At 45.1% G+C, this 19,899-nt stretch overlaps 1 protein-coding gene and 2 non-coding genes across 4 annotated transcripts in view; 2 read left to right on the top strand and 1 right to left on the bottom strand.

Moving 5' to 3' along the window:
* The first annotated feature begins 453 nt into the window (after positions 1 to 453).
* LOC111722437 lies at positions 454 to 518 on the top strand. The gene has a single exon (XR_002771237.1). It is a non-coding gene; the product is annotated as a small nucleolar RNA SNORD78 (small nucleolar RNA).
* A 6,337-nt stretch (positions 519 to 6,855) lies between these two features.
* LOC111722433 lies at positions 6,856 to 6,958 on the bottom strand. Its single transcript, XR_002771234.1, has one exon. It is a non-coding gene; the product is annotated as a small nucleolar RNA U13 (small nucleolar RNA).
* Positions 6,959 to 9,643: 2,685 nt separating this feature from the next.
* HM13 (histocompatibility minor 13) overlaps positions 9,644 to 19,899 on the top strand; it is a 53,400-nt gene continuing 43,144 nt past the window's right edge. For both annotated transcript variants that reach the window (XM_003802608.3, XM_003802610.3), the window contains exon 1: positions 9,644 to 9,979. In XM_003802608.3, coding sequence (XP_003802656.1) covers positions 9,797 to 9,979 — 183 coding nt within the window. In that variant the 5' untranslated portion in view covers positions 9,644 to 9,796. The remainder of the gene's footprint in view (positions 9,980 to 19,899) is intronic.

Raw genomic sequence — 19,899 nt, 5'->3', positions numbered from 1 at the left:
AGCTCACAAGTTCAAGACCAGCCTGGGCCAGAGAGAGACCTCATCTCTAAAAATAGCTGGGCATTGTTGCAGGTGCCTATAGTCCCAGCTACTTGGCAAGCTGAGGATCATGCCTCGGCGCCTGTAGCATCATGGATACAGCACCAGCCACATACACCCAGGGTGGCAGGTTCAAACTTGGCCCAGCCCAGCTAAACAACAATGACAACTGCATCAAAAAAATAGCCAGGGGTTGTGGTGGGCACCTGTAGTCCCAGCTCCTTGGGAGGCTGAGGCAATAAAATCACTTGAGCCCAAGAGTTTGAGGTTGCTGTGAGCAGTGACAACACAGCATTCTATCGAGGGCAACACAGTGAGACTGTGTCTCAAAAAATACAAAAAGAGAAAAAGAAAAAAACAAATTACTCAGTTTAAGTATTCTGTTATAGGCAACAGAAAAAAATAACTAAGACTTTGTAATGATGTTGATCAAATGTCTGACCTGAAATGAGCATGTAGACATATTTAATACTGAAGAAAAAAATAAAACAACTAAGACTGTCCCTAAACTAAGTTACTCTCTCTTGTCCAAACTCACCCTTCTGTGTAGCTGGGATATTGGAAGGAACAGTGGTTTTGAAGTCCTACAGACCTGAGTTCAAGCTTGGGCCCTTTCATAGCTGACTTCATGACCTGGTCTGGCTACTTTACCTCTGCAAGGCTCAGTTATCTCATCTGCAAAATGAGACCAATGATTCCTTACTAGTGTTGGTGGGATCAAAGAAAACACCCATAATGTTATGAGAACAGGCTCAGCACCCATAGTTCAGTGAGTAGGGTGCCAGCCACATACATACACCATAGCTGGAGGGTTCAAGCCCGGCCCGGGCCTGCAAAAAAACAATGACAGCTGCAACCAAAAATAGCCAGGCATTGTTGTTCCAGCACCTGTAGTCCCAGCTACTTGGGAGGCTAAGGCAAGAGAATGGCTTAAACCCAAGAGTTTGAGGTTGCTGTGAGCTGTGATGTCACAGTACTCTACTGAGGGCGACATAATGAAACTCTGTCTCAAAAAAAAAAAAAAAATATATATATATATGTATATATAATAAATGCTATGAGAACAGCGCCTGGCATGTACCATCGTCCAAACCTGAACCAGGCCACGTGATTTTATACCATGTAACAATAAAGCTGGGCCTTGTAAATATCTCTCCTTTGCTTGCTGATGTATGTTGAACCTTTTTAGTAGAGTATACTAGAGGGACACTGGAGGAGAGTGACTCCTTCCTTTCTAGGTCCAGGTTGGCTCACTTACCAGGGCCCTGGAGAGCATGCTGTCTTCTTCACTACTACTTGGCCCACAGTTTCTCCAGGGCTAAGTGCCTGCAGGTGCACCTTTCTTTATACCTTTCTTGGTATATAACTAGGGCCACAGTAGCATAGCCAGGAGCCCCAGAGAACACAGATGCCTGCACCCTAGCCTAGGTTCATTGTTGCCCACAACTACTTCTCACCCTTGAACACACACAGAATGAGGGCCCCACAGGACTGCCTGTCTACAGAGCCAGCCACCTGATCTTCAGACCCTGGTACTGGCTGGAACCATCTGTTTGTGGCCTAAGCCATAGACAGAAGTGCACTAGGTTCTTTGAGAGGGTGCCCTCTCCAGCTCCTGGTTCCAGCAGTGCCCACAGCAGTGCCTGACTCTCTCCGTACACTCAACTCCAGAGCCTGCATCCTAGAGATTTGTCTATCCCAACACGGGCACCATGTTCTCCAGTCTTGGACCCCACAGCAGCACCCCAACTCCTTCTGTATCCTAGTCTGCCAAATTTGGCTCATCTATACCCAAAAATGTTCTTTCCTGCTCAGCAACGGTGGACCAGCTCTGGCCCAGGCAACCTGACAGACTTCATCCCCATCTAGGGGGCTACAACCACAGTTTCTCTAACGAGGGCTAACTTCAGTCTGGGGAGAGCACCCTCATTCCAGGTTTGTCCTTCCTTGGGTATCCTCCCTTAGGCCTAGGGTATCCTTTAGGCCCCTCATGTTTACAGCTACTTAGCTATTTATAGTCCTACCATAGCTTAATAGTTCTTCACGTGAAGATTTCCCGTTTAAATTACTGTGTGTTTTCTATCTCTTGATTGGACCCAGATTGATCCACTATCATCCCCTCACTTGTGCTATTTTCTCTGCATGAACACTCTTCCCTCATCTTTTAAAAAAGTCCTACATATTATCGTTGAAGGCCCATCTCAAAAGGACTATTCTTCTCCCTAACCTTTCCTAATTTTCTTTCCCTTATATTAGGCAGAAATAACATCCTCTGTTCTGTTTTCAACTCCCTGTATTTCGGTGTTCTCCAAAGCACTAGTAAACTTATACTCTTTTTTTTTTTAGACAGAGCCTCAAGCTGTTGCCCTGGGTAGGGTGCTGTAACATCATAGCTCACAGTAATCTCCAACTCTTGGGCTCAAGGGATTCTCCTGCCTCAGCCTCCCAAGCAGCTAGAACTACAGGCGCCCACCACAATAATGCCCAACTATTTTTTGGTTGTGGTTGTCATTGTTGTTTGGCAGGCCTGGGCTGGATTCAAATCCCCCAGCTCCGGTGTATGTGGCTGGCGCTCTAGTGGCTTGAGCTACAAGTGCCGAGCCTACTTATATTCTTGCTAAGAGTTGGTTTGTCCCTGCCAAAACTCATGTTTAAATTTGGTCCCCAGTGTGGCAGTATTAAGAGGTGGGCCCCAGTGGGAGGTGTTTGGCTCATGAAGGAAGATCCTGCATGAATGGATTAATGCCTTCCCTCTGGAGTGAGTGAATTCTCACTCTCTCAGGAATGAATTAGTTCCCAAAAGATCAGGTTGTTAAAATGAGTGTGGCTTCCTCTTCCTTGGTTTCTCTTTCTTGCTTCCCCTTTCTTCACGTTCTCTTTGCACACGCCCACTCCCCTTCTGTTTTCCACCAGGGGTGGAAGCAACTTGAGGCCCTCACCAGAGGCAGCTGCTCAATCTTGGACTTTCCAGACATCAAAATTATGAGCCAAATAAATCATTTTTCTTTATAAATTATCCAAGAATTCTGTTATAGCAACACAAAATAGTCTAAGACAAATTCCAATCTTATTTTTTTTGAGATGGTGGTCCCACTGTGTTGCCCAGATTGGTCTCAAACTCCTCATCTCCAGCAATCCTCCCACCTTAGCCTCCCAAGTAGCTGAGAGTACAGGTGTAAGCCACCACACCTGACTCAATAGTCTTTTTTTTTTTTTTAAGGCAGAGTCTCACTCTGATGGCCTGGGCAGAGTGCCATGGCATCATAGCTCACAGAACCTCAAAATCCTAGGCTCAAGTGATCCTTATGCCTCAGCCTCCTGAGTAGCTGAGACCATAGGCACCTGACACAACATTTGGCTAATTTTTCTATTTTTAATAGAGACAGGGTCTAGCTCTTGCTCAGGCTAGTGCCAAACTCCTGAGCTCAAGCAATTCACCTGCCTCAGCCTCCCAGAGTGTTAGGATTATGGGCATGAGCTACTATGCCCAGCCTCTATTGTCTTTTTTTAGGGATATGGGGTTTTTTTGTTCTGTTCTGTTTTGTTTTGTTTTTTTGCAGTTTTTGGCCCAGGCTGGGTTTGAACTCGCCACCTCTGGCATATGGAGCTGGCGCCCTACTCCTTTGAGCCACAGGCGCCGCCCAGAGACATGTTTTTATATGTACACCCCAAGAAATTATGACCGTAGTTACTTCTGGAGAGGAAGCCTGGGGAACTACAAACAGGGAATTTTTTACTGGATTCCCTTTTACATCATTAGAACACTATTGTGTACATATATTAGCTATTAAAAAATAAAATATAGACAATAAAGTCTCCTTTACCCTTCACAACCTGGTTCAAATGCCCACTCCCCTGGGAGCCCTTCAATGGCAGATTGCTATCAGCTCCTATCTTCCATTCTCTTCCTCTCCTCCCATCATAAGAAAACTCAATTTTTGGCTCAGCGCCTGTAGCTCAAGCAGCTAAGCACCAGCCACATACACCAGAGCTGGCAGGTTTGAATCCAGCCTGGGCCTGCCAAACACCGATGACAACTACAACCAAAAAATAGCCAGGCATTGTGGCTACTTGGGAGGCTGAGGCAAGAGAATCACTTAAGCCCAGGAGTTGGAGGTTGCTGTGAGCCGTGATGCCACAGCACTCTACCCAGGGTGACAGCTTGACGCTCTGTCTCAAAAATAAATAAAGAAAGAAAAGGAAAACTCAATTTTTATCTAGGCAATTGTAAGATTCATAATAACGAGCTTTAGTGCTTTCCAACTAATAGAGTTGAACTATGGTCTGGCTAATTAAATATAAGTAGAAGTATTATTAATATATAGGACTCTTGGAATGATTGCTAAAGGGAAGGGGATGAAAATCCTCTTACCCTTTCTTTTCTCTCCCTTCCTTCCTTCCTTCCTTCCTTCCTTCCTTCCTTCCTTCCTTCCTTCCTAGAGTCTCACTCTTTTCCCCAGGCTAGAATATCATGGCCTCAGCCTAGCTCATAGCAACTTCAGACTCCAGGATTCAAGCAATCCTCCTGCTTCAGCCTCCTGAGCAGCTGAGAGTATAGAGCCTGACATGATACCTGGCTAGTTTTTCTATTTTTAGCAGAGATAGGGTCTTGCTCTTGCTCAGGCTGGTCTTGAACTCCTCAGCTCACGGATTCCTCCTGCAAGGTAAGAGGATCACTTGAGCCCAAGAGAACTGTAATAACACTTCCAAGTAACTCGTCCAAGAATACCTTGGCTGCTCAAAATCTAGCTAATGTCACCAACAAAGCCGTTGGCAATGTCCTGCAGTCAACAGCTGGTCTCCACATGGTCTCACTCTCTCTTCAAGAGATTCAGATAAAGAAACATCTATACTTCTTCATCTTCTAAACACAATCCAAATGGCACCTAGAAATCCAGTGTTGCAAGAAAAAAAACAAGTCTTCATGGAATCTACTAATCCCACATCTTATGATGAGAATACCAGATTTGATTGGTTTTAAGAACATGTATAGGGTTTGACTAGGTAGTGAATGAACACATTAAATCTGCTGGAGTTTCCCATATAACATAAAGAAAGACAATATCCAAAATTAATTAAGACATGATTTGCTTCGATGTGTAGTATCTTGTGAGCAATACAGATATGTGTATGCATGTGTAAGCAATATAGACACTTGGCTGGGTGAGGTGGCTCTCGCCTGTAATCCCAGCACTTGGGGAGGCTAATGTGGATGAGTTGCTTCAAAATTTTGATGAGTAGTTCAAAATCAGCCTGGCATCACCAGGCTGGTTCACCCCCAACCATCTACACACTTAACATGAAAAGACCCAATCTGTACAAAAAAATTAAAAATAAACTGGGTGTGGTGACATCTATTTGTAGTTCTAGCTATTCCAGAAGCTGAGGCAGGGGGATTACTTGAGCTCAGGAGTTCAAGGTTACAGTCAGCCATGATCATGCCACTGCATTTCAACCTGGGCGACAGAGTGAGACCCTGTCTCAAAAGAATACTTACAGGGTGGCGCCTGTGGCTCAGTGAGTAGGGCACTAGCCCCATCTATCGAGGGTGGCAGGTTCGAACCCGGCCCCTGCCAAACTGCAACAACAACAAAAGAAAAATAGGCTCGACGCCTGTGGCTCAAGTGGCTAAGGCGCCAGCCGTGTATACCCAAGGTGGCGGGTTCGAATCCAGCCTGGGCCCGCCAAACAACGATGGCTGCAACAAAAAAATAGCCGGGCATTGTGGCGGGTGCCTGTGGTCCCAGCTACTTGGGAGGCGGAGGCAGGAGACTCGCTTGAGCCCAGGAGTTGGAGGTTGCTGTGAGCTGTGATGCCACGGCACTCTACCCAGGGGGACAGCTTGAGGCTCCTGTCTCAAAAAAAAAGAAAAAAGAAAAATAGCCAGGTGTTGTGGCGGGTGCCTGTAGTCCCAGCTACTTGGGAGGCGGAGGCAAGAGAATAGCTTAAGCCCAAGAGTTTGAGGTTGCTGTGAGCTGTGACACCAGAGCACTCTACTGAGGGTGACATAGTAAGGCTCTGTCTCCAAAAAAAAAACTAACAAACACATCTCTCGACACCATCACACCAGAGGGATGCCTTTTTTGTTTGCTCTTCACCCCCGACCATCTACACACTTAACATATTTGGTATTGTTTTACAGTCATGGATTTATCTTTTACTCTCCCTGCCCTACTTTTTTGAAGACTACAGATTTCTGGCCGGCAGAAGTTGGATTTTTTCCACATAGGTTTCCCTCACAGGGATGAGCTCCAATACTTCCCCATACAGAATCATCCTTGAGAGTATTAATGTCTTAACACAATAATTAAGTAAATGAGATGAGGTATGTATCAACCAGTGTGATGTAAGCATTCCTAATTCTATATGAAATCAGCACATTGTACCCCACAAATGCATTAATGTATATATGACCTTTGTGTTTACGTTTTAATAAAAATAAATAAATGAATGAATGAATAAAATTTTAAAAAATAAAATAAGATTTACATGTGAAAAAAGAATCATCATTGAATAAATCTAAAGTAAATTCTGCTTTCTGAAAAATTATCTAAAGCTACTAACAGAAGACAGTTAAATATAACATGATTTTTTTAATAGATGTGAAAGTTGTGAACAAGTAAAGGTAATAAGATGAGTCAGGGTGAGGCTAGTACACTGTAGGGTTTGTATCATTGCTAAAAGTGGGATGCAAATTTAAAGTGAGCTTCCCAGCAGCCAGTGTAAAGAGGGAAACCAAGAGGCCAAATGTATATCTAGCATTTTGTCTTCCAAGTTTACTTCCTCAACACAATCCTGGGTTGTTTTTTCTTTTCACTTCAGACAAAAATGTGTTGACATCGCAACAAGGTTTGAGACAGGCATGTTTCACATCAACCCATGAAAACTCAATTATCATAATTATGAACTACAAGAGGATCCTACATTTGACAGCTGTCATTTACCAGAGGAAGAAACTGAAACATAGTCATAGTAAAGTGACTTGCTCAAGGGCCTACAGGTGGGAAGTGAAAATCAGGGGACCTAAGTCTCACTTCATTCCCTCTTGCTTCTAATCATCTAACATTTGTTGCGTCCCTTCTATGTGGCAGGTCCTGTTCCTTTGCATGCTGTTATAAATACATCTAGAATAACGCAGTGAATGAGATTAAAGCTCAAATTTCCAAGCCTACCTGCCCAGACTGAAGCTGTAGTTCATACAAGAAAATAGCCTTGTGGATTTTCCAGCTTTACTAATAATATGGGGTAAGAATGGACAGAGGCAGGGGAAAACCTGAGGGAAAGTCTGGAAAACAAAGGTCATCAGTGAGCACGATGTGGGTTTTCAATAAGAGGAAAGATGAATAGATGCAGAAATAATGAAATATTTTAGTACTGGGGAAACGCCTTTATCTAAAGGCAGATGTGAGATATAAGTGGAAGAAATATTCTCTGACATGGAATCAAAAGGCTTGTAATTATTAAGTCAGGACTCTGCTTTTGGCAGGCTATATGAGCCATACAAGCCACGGTTTCCTCATCTATAAAATGAGAATATGAATTTTCTATCTGTTTTCAAGAGTTGTTTGAAAACAAAGTGGGATATTCATTCATCCATTCATTGAGTGCCCACCATGTGCCAGGCACTATTCCAGGTGCTTGAAATTCAACAGTGAGTAGTAGAGCATCATGGACCATAAATTCCTGCAAAGACGACAGATAGTAAACAAAAAATTACCAAAAATTTAAGGATCAATATGCCACTCCCCTATATAACACCCTTGGCTACTTTCACATTTCTCTTGGAAAAAAATTCATCCATGGTCCACCAAGCCCAATGTGAGATGACTCACATCAACCAATCTGACCTCGTTTTGCACCATCTGCTCCCTTTTCCTCTCCTGCAGACACACTGATCATCTTTCAGTTCCTTTATTGAGCCTTTCCTCACTTCAAGACTTTTGTACATAACTCTACCTAGAATTCTTATCCTTCAGCTGGCTCCCCTTTACACTTTTGGTGTCAGCCCTTCTTTGAGTGTTCTACCCAAGGTGATTTCCTTGGGCCATTCATGGCCCAGCCCTATATTTGTTTCATTTATAGCATTTAGATTCCCAGAACCTAGCTTAGCACCTGTTATGTGCTAGGTATGCTATAATGATTTGCTGAATGAAAGAGTAAATGAGTATATATGCTTACCAATGGACAAGGAAAATCTAGAATGATATACAAGAAAGTATTAAGAGTGGTTGCCTTGGCTCGGCACCTGTGGCTCAAGTGGCTAAGGCGCCAGCCACGTACACCCAAGGTGGCGGGTTCAAATCCAGCCCGGGCCCACCAAACAACGACGGCTGCAACCAGAAAATAGCCAGGCGTTGTGGCAGGCGCCTGTGGTCCCAGCTACTCGGGAGGCGGAGGCAGGAGATTCGCTTGAGCCCAGGAGTTGGAGGTTGCTGTGAGCTGTGTAATGCCACGGCACTCTACCCAGGGGGACAGCTTGAGGCTCTGTCTCAAAAAAAAAAAAAAAAGAGTGATTGCCTTCAGGAAGGCCAGGAACCTAAAAAGGGAGGGAGTCTTGCTGTTCATTGTGTACCCTTTTGTATTGTTGAGGGGTTTTGTTTTGTTTTGTTTTGTTTTAAGGGAGAATCTCACTCTGTCACCCTGGGTAAAATGCTCTGGCATCATAGTTTACAGCAACCTGGCTCAAGAGATCCTCTTGCCTCAGCCCCCTGAGTAGCTGGGACTATAAGTTCCCACCACATCTCTACAATTTTTAGTAGAGATGGGGTCTCGCTCTTGCTCAGGCTGGTGTCGAACTTCTGAGCTCAAGGAATCCACCTGCCTTGGCCTCCCAGAATGTTAGAATTACAGATGTGGACCACCTTGCCCAGCCTGTACTCTTGAGTTTTTACCATGTGTACATGTTAACCTTTCTGTTTTGAAGACCAATATTAAAAATAGGATCACATAAATCTAAATAAGTAGTTTCTTCCAATTGTGATAATAGCCACAAACCTTATAAACTGTACAGGGTCATGAACTGGGAAGGGATTATTATTGCCTGGCACATAGATTTGCAATACATTTGCATAGCTCACAAACTCCCTGACTTCTTTTTGATTCATTTTTCTCTAAATTATTTAAGTGGATTAACATGCTGTGTCACACACTACATCTTGCAGACTGTACATTTTATTTTGTTCATTTTATTTATTGTCTTCCCAACCTCCTACACACACTAAAGTGCAACCTTCATGAAGATAGTGACGAACTTTTGCCTGTATTGTTCACTTCAGTGTCCCCGAGTCTAGACAGTGGCATATGGTGGGACACAAGTATTTATTTAATCAGTGAATAAACAATCGGATATAGAATGGATTCGTGCATGAATAAACAAATTCTTCATTAAGAAAATGAGGATTTGTGGACAGTGGGAGAGCCTGGGATTGAGAAGATGGAACGCAACTGGGGATTGGGGTCCTCAGGTCTCTTTTCGGATGGATGCCCACCGCAGTGGTCCAGGGTTCCTTTCTGAACCTAGCAGGTTGCTTAGCAACCCGCCGCCCAGCCCTTTGCCACCGCTAGAGGGCGAGCGGGCGGGGAGAAGTGAACGCGCGCGCGTACATGCGTGCGCGTGCGCGAAGCGGTATAGAAAGAGCGATACGTCATTTCCTGTTGCTTTAGGGGAACGTGGCTTTCCCCGCAGCGCCAGTGTCTTTCTATCTGCGTCCTGCTGTTGCGGCTGGAGCTAAAGTCGGATCCCGAACGCACCTTCGCCATGGACTCGGCCCTCAGCGACCCGCACAACGGCAGCGCCGAGTCAGGCAGTCCAACCAACGGCACGACGCGACCGCCTTCCACGCCCGAGGGCATCGCGCTGGCCTACGGCAGCCTCCTGCTCATGGCGCTGCTGCCCATCTTCTTCGGCGCTCTGCGCTCTGTGCGCTGCGCCCGCAGCAAGGTAGGGTCGGCGGCAAAACTGGGCCTTTCCACCCCTATCCCAGATATGGCTGACACGGACCCTTCCTAGGCGGGACGGACACCTCTTCTCCCTGAACACCGACCCTGCCCTGCACTGGTCACCACAGTTCCCTCCACCCCAGGCCCACTTCGCGCCAACCAGTATGACCTCAGGATCTGGGCGCTGACACCTTCCTGAAATAGGGATTTATTTCTACCTGCCCCCCCAACCCGGACCCTGATACATCATGCCGCGGCTGGGAACACTGTCAACCGATCCTTACACTGCAATTAGGGAACTCATTGTTTTGAGCCTATTGGGCCCGGCCAGACCAGCCCCATCGTAAGCTCTGAATCAACCCCAATCTGTACCTGCTGGGATACTGGGCCCGAGGACCCTGAACGGTACAATATCTTGTCACCATTGGTCAGGAATCTGCCTCACCCCACCCCAGGGCCAAACTCTCATTCCTGTCTTACTGGAATCTGTGGCACCTGCGATGCTCACTACAACCCCCAGATCAGGCTCTTGCCCCCTTCCTTAAAAACAATCCTCAGCCCCCAGTTTGTCAGTTCACTTTCTGGATCCAATTCCTGTCAGCTGGCTCCTAATAACCTGGCACCTTTGATGTTTCTACTTTTTAACCAGACGTGATCATCTAATTTTGCTGATTTCCTCTCCCTAACTACCATCTAACCTTGGACCTGTCCCAGCCAAAACCCAGACCCTGGTCCACATTCCTGACCCTTTTCCCACCTAGTCCCTAACTATCTCAATGTAGCCTTTTCTCCCTCATACCCCCAACAGTCCTTCCACCAAATTGGTCCAGCCTACTGAGTAACCAAGCCACTGATGGCCTCTCTTGAAGGCCACACCCATCCGTGGCCTTCCTTAACATATGTCCTGTTGGATACCTAAGAGGACTTCTGCACCTCCCACCTTCCGCCCCCTCACCTTCCACACACTTTTCCACCATATTAACTCTTTCCAGTCCAATTTTCCTGCTGCCTGCATATTCATATTTCTTTTGGGCAGGAAAGAGGCTGATGGATTGCTTCTAATTATTTTACAGTTTTAAAAGAGAAAAATATAAATATGAATTCATCTAATGATTTTATTATCTGTTTTAGGTTACATAAAATAATTATTTTTGCTTATTTTTGTTTATAAACAACAAAATAAAATCACGTCAGAATAGGTTCAACATAGGATCAGAAAGGGTTAAGTTCACTCTAGCCCATTTTACCTTCTCACTTCCTGACACCCTCTCCCTTCCTCCACAGTCTCTTAATCTGCAGCTCCCCACTGCTCTTCCTCCACCCAGACCTGAAGATGGACCTAAGCGGAAGCTGTCTTACCCAAAGAGAGCAGCCCCACAAAGCAGCTGCCAGTTTTGAAACTGCTTAAGCTCATGTTCTCAAAACACTACCCAGCTTGAGCTTGGTTGAGACATGCCACCTTCCTTCCCCTAGAGCAGAGAACTCACTACTGGCTCTCAGTGGTCAGACACAAAAGAAGATAGGCAGGACTTAGGCTGAGAGACTCAGATGTGACCCCATTTTCCTTATTCTGTCTCCTCTAAGCAAAATTCAAGTGGCTTTAAGTCTCTCTACCATGCCTATCAGGCAGAGAGAAGTTCTGAAATAGACCAGGATAAAGGAGGTGAGGGCAGTGTGGCATAAGGCTAGGCAACTTGATCAAAGCAGCTCTCCAAACGGTCTGAGTAATTAATTCTTGGCACCTTCTGCAGATGCATCACTAATTTCTTCGGAAAGCAGCCTCCATGCAGCAGTATTTCCTGAACTTCTACTATTGTCTAAGGCGGGGGATTGCTGTAAAGATGAGTGGGTCAGAGCCCTGCCACCAAGGAGTTCAGGGGTCTGAATGAAGGGAGAATAATTAGATCTCTAAGCGTAATACAAGTGGTGCTGCAGGGTTTAAGAAGAAAGGTTGAGGACATCTAGGGCAGAGTGGGGAGATTTTGCTAGAGGCAGCTTGGGCCTTGATATAAAGGTTGAGTTTCAGTTAGGAGAAGGCATTATAAGCAGAAGAAACCAGGTAAACTGAGAGGTATGAGGCTGTTTGGGAGATAACTGGAGATTCTGATGTTGGGTGGAGCAGAGGGTAGTGTTAAGGCCTGGAGGAGTGGCTCATTCTTGTAATCCCATCACTCTAGGAGATGGAGGTGGGAGGATCACTTGAGGTCAAGAGTTTAAGACTGGCTCAGTGCCCATAGCACAGTGGTTATAGCGCCAGCCAAGTGCACCGAGGCTGGCGGGTTCAAACCTGGCCTGGGCCAGCTAAACAACGACACCTGCAACAAAAAATAGCCAGGCATTGTGGCGGGTATCTGTAGTCTCAGCTACTTGGAAGGCTAAGGCAAGAGATTCACTTAAGCCCAAGACTTTGAGGTTGCTGTCAGCTGTGACATCACAGCACTCTTAACAAGAACAACATAGTGAAACGCCATCTCAATTAAAAAAAAAAAAAAAGAGTTCAAGACCAGCCTGAGCAAGAACAAGAGCCCTTCTCTACTAAAAATAGAAAGACTAGCTAGGTGTGGTGGCATACACCCATAGTCTCAGCCACTTGGGAGGCTGAGGCAGAAGGACCACTTGAGCCCAGGAGTTTGATGTTGTAGAGAGCTATGATGATGTGACATCCCTCTAGCCAAGATTACAGAGTAAGATTCTGTCTCAAAAAGAAAAAAAAAAGGCAGTGCCTGTGGCTCAAGGGAGTAGGGCGCTGGTCTCATATAAAAGAGGTGGTGGGTTCAAACCTGGCCCCAGCCAAAAACTGCAAAAAATAAATAAAAGTTATAAAAAAAAAAAAAAAAAAGTATTGTGCCTCTAAATACATCCCAGGCATCTCCTGCAAGGCAGCAGGGTTGGAGGATATATAAATTACAAACAAGACCAGTCACCGTAGTGGCCTGCCACCACCAATAAGGGATGTCCAACCTGTGGCTCATAGGCCGTCTGCTGATTTTGTGAAGACATTTTTTGCTTATCTGTGGTGTTGGATATCATAAAAAGTATGAGCAAACTATTTCCCACCCCCCCCCATCAGCTTTTTTTTTTTTTTTTAATTTGAGACAGTCTCACTCAGTTGCCCTGGGCGTGAGTACCATGACATCATAGCGCACAGCAACCTCAAACTCTTGGGCTCAAGTAATCCTTTTGCCTCAGCCTTCCAAGTAGCCGAGACTACAGGTGCCTGGCACAGTGCCCAGCTGATTTTTCTGTTCTTAGTGTAAATGGGGGTCTTGCTCTTGTTCTTCCTCAGGCTGGTCTTGAACTCTTGAGCTTAAGAGAATCCACCCACCTCGGCCTCCCAGAATGCTAGGATTGCAAGGGTGAGCCATCAAGCCCAGCCCTGCTAATCTGCTTTATTAGTGTTTATTTATTTAACATGTGGCCCAAGACAGCTCTTCTTCCGATGTGTGGCAGAGAGAAAAAAAGCTGGACACCTCTGCTTGAAAACCTTTATCCCCTTTGATGTTTACAGCAACTGAGTGTAGCAGGTAGAGCCAATTTTATTACACCCATTGTACAGAAAAAGAAACTAAGAGTCAAAGAAATAACTTCTGATCACCAGGTGTGCCTAGTCCTAATCCAGGGCTAGTTTCCTTCATACAGATGTTTCTAAAAGCTCACTCAAGTGGTGTTTTGACCTAGAGAAAGAATAAGCCAAATGCCTCCCTTTTCTAGCCGGAATCATTTCCCTGGTCATTTGGCAAGGAAAGAAAAGAGTTAATGTGGGGACCTAGGAGCTTTGATTTCCCATCAGTGTTAGATCCGTAAAGCCAGTGTGAGGACAGAATTCTCCCAGGGGTGAAAGAGTCTATAACCGTCGAGGCAAATTGTGAAATCATGGGGAGGAGAAGGCAGAGCATCCAGGAGTGTGTTGGGAAGTAACCTAGGGAGGATCTGTCTCAGAGCAGTGCTCATTCTTGTTGGAGACCTACATCCCCAGACAGGAGCTAATCTGGCCCTGCTGATAGCTGAACATCAGATTGGTTCAGAGGCCCTTGGCCTGTAACACAGAGGAGCCTCTGAGCCAAGAGGACTGGGTCCCCACTCTGTGCCAGGCTCTGGGCTGGGTACCAGGAGTGCCAAGACAAAGAAGGCCAAGCTTTGCCCTCACAGAGCTCAGTTACCAAGGAGAAACAGACATGTGACCAGACAGCTAGATTGAATTCTGATATGCCTCCTGGAGGGGGCAGCAGTTGTCTGCATGAATGGCTAGGAGTTCAGCAGGCAGACTGGAGAGGGAGGCATGGAACCACAGGTGTGTTCAGAGAGGCGAAGAGGAGTGTGACATGAGCCCAGGGGAGGGCTTAGATGCAGTGACAAGAAGATGCTTAGAGAGCCCGTCGCCTTTTCTGAGGGACAATGCTGAAGGCACTACAATGCTTAACTTGATAATTAGAACCTCTTAAGTTGATCACCCAAGGGACTATAACAAACCAGTCAACATAAGGAACTAGGCTTACTGGACAATAAGTACATGTGGTGCTTGTCCAGTCTATGAAAATTAAATAAACTTAAGGAGGTGGTCAGTGTAGGAAGGTCGTCAACTATGGAGGTTCTACTGTAGTCACAAAAATACTACATACTTGTAAAAAATTCAAGCAGTGCAGAAGTATAAGGAAAAAAACTCAGTATTACTCCTTGAAACAAGTTACATGCTCCTTCCAATTAGCTGTTTAGTGTGTAACCACCAGAACTTTTTCTGTGTATATACAAACATACAGTGTTTATGCCTGTGTATATACACATATGACACAAATGTAAATTTATTTATTTTTATAAAAATGGGATTGTATAGTACATATTCTGCAACTTGATTTTTTTCTTTAACATTTCTTTGTTTCTTTTGCCTATGTCAATACATGTAGCTCTATCTCGTCCTTTTATGGTGGGGAGGAAAAGTTATACGTGTCCATGGTACTGAATTCAAAAGGTACAAAGGGATACACAGTGAAAGTCTCCCACCCACGCTGCCCAATTTCCTTCCCCTGAGGCAGCCCCTGTCACCTGTTTTCTTACATGTCTATCTTGGGAGATTGTGTGCTTTTACAAATAAATAAGCATATGATTTCCCCCTCCCTTTTTTTAAATGTAACTATTACATATTACATATGTGTATACACACAGACACGCTTTCACATCTTGGTTTTTTCACCAAATATTTGTTGGAGATCCAATTGTGTCAGTACATATGTTATGGGCTCTTTAACAGCTGTTTGTATCCCACTGGTGCCCCACAGTTTGTTTAGAGCATGGGTCCTCAAACTTTAAACAGGGGGCCAGTTCACTGTCCCTCAGACCGTTGGAGGGCTGGACTGCAGGCCCTGGGACGAGTCGGCTGCTAAGCAAGACAGGCAGCGGCGGCAAAAACACCCAGCGGGCCACATAAATGTCCTAGGTGGGCTGCATGTGGCCCGCAGGACATAGTCTGAGGACGCCTTATTTGTAGCACTTCTACAGTGCTTCTCAAGAGTGTGGTGCCTGGACCAGCAGCATCAATATCACCTGAGAACTGGATAAAAATGCAAATTCTGAATCAGAAACTCTAGTTGGACCCAGCAATGTATTTGAGTTATCTATAGGTTAAATTTCTCAAAATTGATTTGCCGGATCATAGGCTGTGTGCATTTTTTATTTAGATAGATTTTACCAACTGATCCACTGTAGAAGTTGTATCAATTTACTCTACCCCCCAGCAGTGACCTCAGTTCTTATTTAATGGCTGCCTAATAGTTAATGCTCCAGAGGTTTTTTAGCAGGTGGTGACACAGTCAGGTGGAGGCCTTAAAAAGAGCTCCTGGCAGGGAAGGTGATAGGCAGAGAGAGAAAGAAGTATAAGGAGACTAGCTCAATGCACTAGCATTGTGGTGATGGTGGCAGTGGGGGCCAAAGAAGGGGAATGGGAGGTTAGTTCAGGAAACATAATCATGGAGAGGTGAGTAACTAAATGTGCTGATAAGGGAGGGAGACCCTGGGGTCTGCAGCTGGGGCAACAATACCAGAATGGTGCCTGAATTCTGGATAATTTCCAGGGCATGGCCTGGAAGCAGTGCTCCCAGAGCTTGAGCCATGCCAATGGCTGCAAGCTGGGCATCTGTCCTCCCTTATTGCTTTTGCTTCCGCCCTGATAACTGAACATTGGAAGCTAAATTTATTTTTGCTATTATGTCAGCTTTTTTCCCCACTCTAATTGTGTTTCAGGAGCTATTGTATTTGCATATGGGCATCTGGTTTAAAAATCACAATCAAATTGGTAGAGTCCTAACAACTTTTAGTGCTTTTGTAACTACGAAGATGAACTTTTCAGTTGCTGCCAGCATTCTGTTCTTCAGATAGCTCTTAGGCTTTTGGAGCACCTTATTGTCACACTTGCCAACAGAAAGTTCCAGGTAGGAAAGAGAGGTCCTCTAGGAAATAGTTGCCAAGAGTTTGGGGTATTGGGGGGACCTATAGCACAGCGGTTACAGCACCAGCCACATAACACCGAGGTTGGCACATTCGAACCTGACATGGGCCAGCTAAGACAACAATGACAACTGCAACAAAAATCACCCACTGATATTGTGGTGGACGCCTGTATTCCCAGCTACTTGGGAGGCTGAGGCAAGAGAATTGCTTAAGCCCAAGTGTTTGAGGTTGCTGTGAGCTGTGAAGCCAGAGCAATCTACTGAGCTCTGTCTCAAAAAATAAAAAAATAAAAAGAGTTTGGGGTCTGGAACTGCCTCAGTTTGAATTCCTGGCTCTGACAGCTGTGTGTCCTAAGCAAATTACTTCACCTCGCTGAGCCTCGGTTTCCTCATCTGTAAAATGGAGCTATTAAAAGTATTGCTTTGTGGGTTTTTTTGTAAGAGTGAATTCATGTAGAGCACCTTGAACAGTGCTTAGCACCTAGAAAGTACTCAGTAAATGTTATCTTTATTATTGTTTCCATCATTCAGATTTCAGGTCTCCCATGCTGACTCAACATTGCTGCGGGAGATATTTATAACAGTCACCCACAAAGGAGACCTGTGTGGTGAGGCATCTGTCCAACCTTGGTTTGTCATTGAATAGTATTAAGCATTTTCCCACCCAGAGTATCTACCTACTGAAAAAAATATGTGGGCTCGGCACCTGTGGTTCAAGCAGCTGTGCCAGCCACATACACCTGAGCTGGCAGGTTCAAATCCAGCCCGGGCCCGCCAAACAACAATGACGGCTGCAACTAGCCGGGCACTGTGGCAGGTGCCTGTAGTCCCAGCTACTTGAGAGATGGAGGCAGGAGAATCTCTTGAGCCCAGGAGTTGGAGGTTGCTGTGAGCTATGATGTCACAGCACTCTACCCAGGGCAGCTTGAGGCTCTGTCTCAAAAAAAAAGAAAAGAATAGGAGTAAATGAGCTGTAACACTGGTTTGTAGGTAGAGCCACGATGTCATAGCCCTAAACCTCTGTACTCACAGATCCTTCTGCCCAGTAAACCCTTTCCTTGAATACAGAGCAAACTCCTCAGTGTTTATCTGGCTTCTGCTGCATGGCAGGCCTTGCTTAAGTTCATCTGCTCTAGCCGTCTCTGACACTTTCCTCTGCAGAAATGGTGTCTTGTCTGCTTTCTCCTGATGCCCTCATACATAACAATGATATAAACAGCATATATAGAGACCTTAAATGATGACTCCAGATGCAATGCTAAGCACTTCCTGCAAAGAAATCAGAATCCTCACTGCTCCTTTTGCCCCTGAGGGTACCAAGGCTCTCAGAAAACTGGGGGGGGGGGGAATAACTTTCCCAGAGTCCCACAGCTGGAAAGAAGTACAACTGGAGTCAGACTGGGCTTTAGCTTTCCGACCTTAGTGTGCTCCCAGCCAACTGGTGTTTCATACTGCGTTTCATACCAGTATATGTGTCTGTTTTGTCATGTGTCACACTGCATTGTAATATTCTATTCACTTGTCAAGGCTTTTAACCTACCTGCCTGTGAGCGCTTTTATTCAGGAACTGTCTTTTTTTTTGAGACTGTCATTTTTGTTTTTTTTTTCCAGCCTCATCAACTCAGTATGTTTCCAAAAATGTGGCTTCTTGCCATTCTGACATATGAAAACTGGAATCTCAAGGAAAGGAAGGTTTTACCAGGCTGGAAGTTATCTGTCTCTGTCATCCAGGCTAGAGTACCGTGACATCGCAGCTGACAGCAACCTCAAACTCCTGGGTTTAAGTGATCCTCTTATGTTAGCCTCCCAAATAGCTGGAACTATAGCTACTATAGGCACTAGCCATCGTGCATGGCTAATTTTTTTCTTTTTCGAGAGATGAGTAGAGTGCCATGGTGCCTTGTTTGCTTACAGCAACCACAAACTCTTGCCTCAGCCTCCCGAGTAGCTGGGAGTATAGGCACCTGCTATGATGACCAGATAGATTTTTTATTTTTAGTAGAGGTGGGGGCTTGCTCTTGCTCAGGCTAGGCTCAAACTCTTGGCCTCAGGCAATCTTCTTACCTCAGCATCTCAAGAGTGCTAGGATTACAACCATAGGCCACCACGCCTGGCCAGGGGCTGATTTATTTTTGTACACAATTGCTATGCAGAAAATGTATTGACTATGTCAAAGAGCACAGAGAGGGTGAGGAATACTTGTACGAGTCCCACAGCACGCTGCTGCCAAAAGCAGAAAACAAGTGCTGAGAGGAGAGAAGGAAGGAAATGGGCCTCTCTGTCAGTATTGCTCACCACCCCACCCCACCTCTTGGCAGAGCTGCCAGAATGAGTCATGCAGAGCTACCCCCAGTGGATCCAGAGGGAGGGTCTACCTTCCAGCCCAGTATGTTAAGGGTTTGGTTAAAAGCCTCCTTGCTAGCCTTTCCCTGATAATCACAGCTGTTCATGTGGGTACAGTTTCATTTGTCAGGCTCTTTTGCATTGTGTTTGATTTGGTTTAAGGCTCTTGGCCCTTTTGGTAAGTGAAGCTAGAGGCTGTCATCTGGTTTGACAGATGAGTTAAGCAAGGCTCAGAGAGCAAATAATTAGCCTCAGTCTCCCAACAAGCCATTAACAGCAGTGAATACCTTGGGCGTACTTTATAGCATCATTTTACTTACATGTGAATTATCTGTAGCAAAGTGGATCCCAGAAGTGGTATGTGCACCTGTGGTTTTGATACAGACATGTTTTGCTTTCTACAGGACTGCCTCTTTCCACACAACCTCACCAACTCATACGTTTCCAAACGTGGCTTCTTGCCATTCTGACAGATGAAAACTGGAATCTCAATGTACTTTCATTTGAGCTTCTCTTATTAAGAATGAAAATGGAGGGTGGCACCTGTGGCTCAAAGGAGTAGGGCGCCGGCCCCATATGCTGGAGGTGGCAGCCTCAAACCCAGCCCTGGCCAAAAACTGCAAAAAAAAAAAAAAAAAAAAACAAAAAAAAACTATTACATAAAATATACAAAGAACTCCAATGAATCAATATGAGAAAGTTAAGCAACCCAAAGGCATACCCAAGCATTTCATGAATAAGAAAACATAAGGATCAACAAATATGTAAAACAGTGACAACCACCTCATCAGTAATCATAGAAATGCAAAGGGATCCCAAAGTGACACCACTTTATGTTTAAGAGACTAGAGACCGGATGTAATCTGATAATCTCCCAAGTGTTGGCAAGTGCGCTGGGCAACAGGAATTGGTATGTACTCTCAGTAAGAATTCAAATCCGCACAACCACTTTGGAAACAAGTTGGCATTGCCTGGCAAAACTGCAGGTATGTACAGCCTTGAACACGGCATTTCCTCTCCTCGGTACACATTCTCGAAACACTCCTGCTCATCTACACCAGGGGAGATGAACAAAATAGTCGTAGCATCCTCCTAATGGCAAGAAAACAGACACAACTCAAATAAATGTCTGTTCAAA

This window comes from Otolemur garnettii, unplaced genomic scaffold, assembly GCF_000181295.1.
Source record: "Otolemur garnettii isolate 467f Iridium unplaced genomic scaffold, OtoGar3 scaffold00251, whole genome shotgun sequence".
NCBI lineage: Eukaryota > Metazoa > Chordata > Mammalia > Primates > Galagidae > Otolemur > Otolemur garnettii.
Note: the sequence above shows the minus strand (reverse complement) of the source record. Positions and strands in the feature narration are given on the sequence as shown.